This window comes from Mus pahari, chromosome 1, assembly GCF_900095145.1.
Source record: "Mus pahari chromosome 1, PAHARI_EIJ_v1.1, whole genome shotgun sequence".
In the NCBI taxonomy this organism is placed as follows: Eukaryota; Metazoa; Chordata; class Mammalia; order Rodentia; family Muridae; genus Mus; species Mus pahari.
The window spans coordinates 58,376,539-58,381,390 of NC_034590.1; the positions used below are offsets into that span (position 1 = coordinate 58,376,539).

Genomic DNA, 4,852 nt, shown 5'->3' on the forward strand with positions numbered 1-4,852 from the left:
CTTTAGGATAATTACTTAGTTCCTCCACTTCTTTCTGTTTTCTTGGCTTTCATTGATGCATTTCTTAATTTCATGAATTTCTTCAAGTGATTTTTTTAAATGTTTTTTTCCAAGACCATTCTAATCATCATATCTATACTTACTTCTCTGGTATTCTTGNTGTTCTTTAGCTTTGTTTGAAGATCAGGTCCTGCTATGGTAGGAGACTCACTGCCTTGGATTTTATTGTTTTTTGGCAGCTAGGTATTCAAAATTTTGCTGATTATTGGTCTACCAACTGACTTCTTGTTTTGTCTTGGTTGTGTGGGGTTTTTACTCCATGGCTTCTGATACTTCTCTGTTTATTCAGAGTGTGGGTTAGCTGAGTTTTGCCTGCTCTACTAGTGTGTTCATGGGCAAGGCTTTCTAGTGTTCATTGATGATTAATGGAAGGTCAGGGTGATGGTATGGTAGATCTAAAGGATGCATGGACTGTTTTGAAATAAAGCTGCCTAGTTATTTTGTAACAATATTAACTGAGACCTGGAAATAATGTATGAGGTAATAGAGAGGGTGACTAGGNCAGCCTACCAGTAACTTCTGGTAAGCATGGACAGTAGTTGAGCTGGTGATATCATTACTTTGTATAATATATAAAAGGTTAAGTCTATCTACCTATCTATGTATAATATGTATAATATTTTATATATATTCTATAGGTTTATTATAGTACCTGACTGTTTTTAAAGAAATCCAAATCTGGAGTTTCTTACCAATTTAGACAAGATTTTTCAGTACAGTCAAATAGATAATACAGAATAAAACAGAATATATATATTTCAATACAGAGATAGTACTGGGGAAAGACCATCACTATTCACTTTGNCAAATTTGATTCAGTTAAAATTAAAAAGAAAAAAACTGAACCCATTGTAATGAATGTTAAAATGATACAAGTAGAAAAATGTTCCAAACCTCTGTGTCGTATATTCTGTCAAGAAATTTTTTGAGAATTAGTATATTATATAGATATTTCTGAATAAATACTAAAACCTTGGGAGCATTGGTCTATANAATCTTACAGAAATTATAAAAACTAGAGGAAAATTTGCTTTACAAATATTTGTCAATTGTATCATGAAACTGAATATCTCATTTATGACATGTAAAAAATTTGGATATTATACTTTTCATGTTGTCTCTGCCTTCCTTGACATTATCAGCTCTTTCATTTGATGCTTTACTAAGGAGACTATAACACAATAACATCATTTTGCCTTTNCCTATCCTTCCTGAAAAATCAAACATTATTTCTGCCTTTCAAATTAATGACCGACTTTTAAATTTCTGTTGCATACAAAGATTTTCTNTGTATACAAATATTTCTAATTATAATAAATTAGTCTGTATAGTATTACTTGTGTGTTTTGGGGGAAAACTATTTTGTTATACAGGAAAATTAGTGGGTAATCTCTCCCGAAAGTCTTTCAATATTCCCTTGTTGTCTTTAATTCCCTATGTAAGATTGCTGCCTGATAGTCTTCCCCTACTCCACTTTGTTAATGTTATTGTTTTTGTTTTCTCCCAGATTATCTTTAAGATTTTCTTTTGTTGAGATTTTATGGGTTTTACTTGTGATCATGTTAGAAAATAAGAAATATAAACTTACACCAAATTTTTATTCACTAACTGTTACAATCTTCTTTTGGAAATGTAAGCTTTAAATGAGAAATCAATTTTGTTCATATATGCATTGGATAGGACTCCAAAACTCTTAATTTTTACTATGATTTACTCTAGTGGTGTCTGTCCCTTTCATACAGACAGGACTATACTTATCTCTGTGCTTCTGTAAGTAAAAGTATTTGGAACATAGTTAGGGATTACAGTGTTTTAGGAATAAGTTGACCAGAGACCGTTTTCCAAGATATGGAGTGTATGCAATTTATTTGTCAAAAAATCAACTTGAGAACGCATGTAGAATGCAATGATTGCTTATCAATAAACAATAAGATGTATGGACACAGCCCATTAAGTTTTTTTTTGCATAATATGGAGCATAATTTAATGACAAAAGTCTTTTTCCAAGAATGATCAATCTAAGATATATGATTGTGGAAACATGAAAATTATGTGATGGTAATAATTTTTGAAATATACTATAAACATATTGAATATATAACACAATTATGAACAAAAGCTTGCATAAATATGATAAGCATTACAANTTGGAACAAATTCTATGCAGGTTCCATATTTAAATTTACATATAGCACAAGGCACAAGTCTAATTTAGCTATTTCTCCAATGCATTAATTCAGTGTATCTTATAAATGATTAACAATAAATGTATCTGATAATACTCCCCTTCCTATACTAGACATGGATCAGTGTGTGAAGTGTCCAGAAGATCAATATGCCAATGAAGACCANACACTCTGCCTCCAAAAAGTTGTGGATGTTTTAGATTATAGAGACCCCNTGGGAAAGGCTCTGGCTGGCTTTGCTCTATGCTTCTCTGTCCTTACATCTGTTGTACTCTGCATCTTCCTGAAAAACCGAGAATCTCCCATAGTCAAAGCCAATAACCNAACTCTCANCTATGTCATACTCATCTCCCTCATATTTTGTTTTATCTGTTCCTTGCTTTACATTGGTCATCCCACTATGATCATCTGTATCCTGCAGCAGATCACATTTGCCATTGTTTTCACTGTGGCTACATCTACTATCTTAGCCAAGACAGTTATTGTAGTACTGGCATTCAAGATAACTGTCCCAGGAAGAAGAATGAGGTGGCTGCTTATGTCAGGGGCACCCAAATACATCATTCTCATATGCACCATGATTCAGCTGATTCTCTGTGGAATCTGGCTGGAAACTTCTCCTCCATTTGTTGATNCTGATGTACACATGGCACATGGCCACATCATCATTGTTTGCAACAAAGGTTCAGTGATTGCCTTCTACTGTGTCCTTGGATACATGGGCTCTGTTGCTCTAACAAGTTTCACTGTAGCTTTCTTGGCCAGGAATCTGCCTGATACATTCAATGAAGCCAAACTCTTGACATTCAGCATGCTGGTGTTCTGCAGTGTCTGGATCACTTTCATCCCTGTNTACCACAGCACCAAAGGAAAGACTATGGTTGCTGTGGAAGTTTTCTGTATCTTGGCCTCCAGTGCAGGGCTGCTTCTTTGCATTTTTGGCCCAAAGTGCTATATTATTTTATTAAGGCCACAGACAAATTCTTTTCACAAGATCAGCAAACCACATTTTAAAGCTGAAAATATAAGCTAAATATAAACTTATATAGTATACCAAACATATGTACATTTTCACAAACCTTCTTAATACTCAGCAAATATTATGTTGAAATAAGAAATTTCTATCATGTAAAAAATGTAGAATATAAGCTGTAAAATAAAATTCTAACACGTGACCTGGACCTCAGTTTATTGGCTCAAAGTGTGTAATCAGACACTTTTATAACTCTAATGACTGGTTTTTTTTTTTTATCATAAAATTGTCAGGTATCTGAAAAATTGACATTTGGTTTTACAAATTATTTCATGTAGTATATGTCTACTTGTATTAATTTTGTGTTGTTACTTTCTAGAAAAAATATTACAGTTTGGATAGTACCAATATGTAGAAATTTAGAAGGAAACACTTTATATTTTTTCTAGTTCTGCCAAGAAATTTATAAAGTTCAATTAACTAATTTCCTTTACAACATGATATCTCAGGACATCGGTTGATACAAATTATGATTGTATCACTTCTTTCTGTTTCAGTTTGAATGCTCTTCATAATGAAGATGCTCTAGTATTTATATTGCACTTTTGCTGAAACCCTCGTGAATGAGGATATAATAGAGTCCATAAAAATATGTTGCTATTTTGCTGAGTAACCATTCCCTAAAAATTCATATCTCTGTATTTATGTTTATATTAGAGGACATAGTCTTCTCTCAGAACTTATCATAGAAGATTATCATAAAATACATAGCAAACGGGTAACAAATGCATAATGGTTTAAAGTACATTCAATAACAAACCGGGTACTGCACCTTAAGTAAAACAACTTCATCATCAAGGCTTGGAAAATACCTTGGCATAGGAGGCAGAGAAATTAAGGGCCAATCACTTACAAGTGTTGGGAAATTCTATCTTTATAATAGGATGCTGTTCTTGAAACTCTAATTACTAAACAAATCTCTAAAATATCAAAAAGTGAAAACACTGGCATGAATTCCAGAAACTTTTTTAGGTCTCCTCAAAATCCTTTAAACTATAAGTGTTAAGAGGGCATTTGGAATGAAAACACATTCTTGTTGAGGACATGGTTTATGCTAGAATATACACTCTCTAGTAAATGGCCCTAAATCTTTGAACAGTTTAGCATCACTAAACATACTTAGTGAGTTATCAAAAATTGAAGTCAAAGTTTGGGAGAAGTTTGTGTTGAAATGTGGTAGAACATTTTTTCAGGTGCTTCTTAGCCCTTTGGTATTCCTCAGTTGAGAATTCTTTGTTTAGCTCGGTATCCCATTTTTAATGGGGTTATTTGAATTTCTGGAGTCCAGCTTCTTGAGCTCTTTGTATATATTGGATATTAGTCCCCTGTCAGAATTAGGATTGGTAAAAATCCTTTCCCAATCTGTTGGTGGCCGCTTTCTCTTATTGACAGTGCCCTACAGAAGCTTTGCAATTTTATGAGGTCCCATTTGTCAATTCTTGATTTTACAGCACAAGCCATTGCTGTTCTGTTTAGGAATTTTTCCCCTGTGCCCATATCTTCGAGATTTTCACCCACTTTCTCCTCTACAAATGTCTCTGGTTTTAGGTGGAGGTCTTTGATCCACTTAGAC

The 4,852-nt window shown here is 33.4% G+C and overlaps 1 protein-coding gene across 1 annotated transcript in view; it reads left to right on the plus strand.

Moving 5' to 3' along the window:
• The window catches only part of LOC110318744 (vomeronasal type-2 receptor 116-like), a 16,695-nt gene extending 13,416 nt beyond the window's left edge, over positions 1–3,279 (plus strand). Inside the window, exon 6 of the mRNA XM_021194030.1 lies at positions 2,360–3,279. Coding sequence (XP_021049689.1) covers positions 2,360–3,279 — 920 coding nt within the window. The remainder of the gene's footprint in view (positions 1–2,359) is intronic.
• The last annotated feature ends 1,573 nt before the right edge of the window (positions 3,280–4,852 follow it).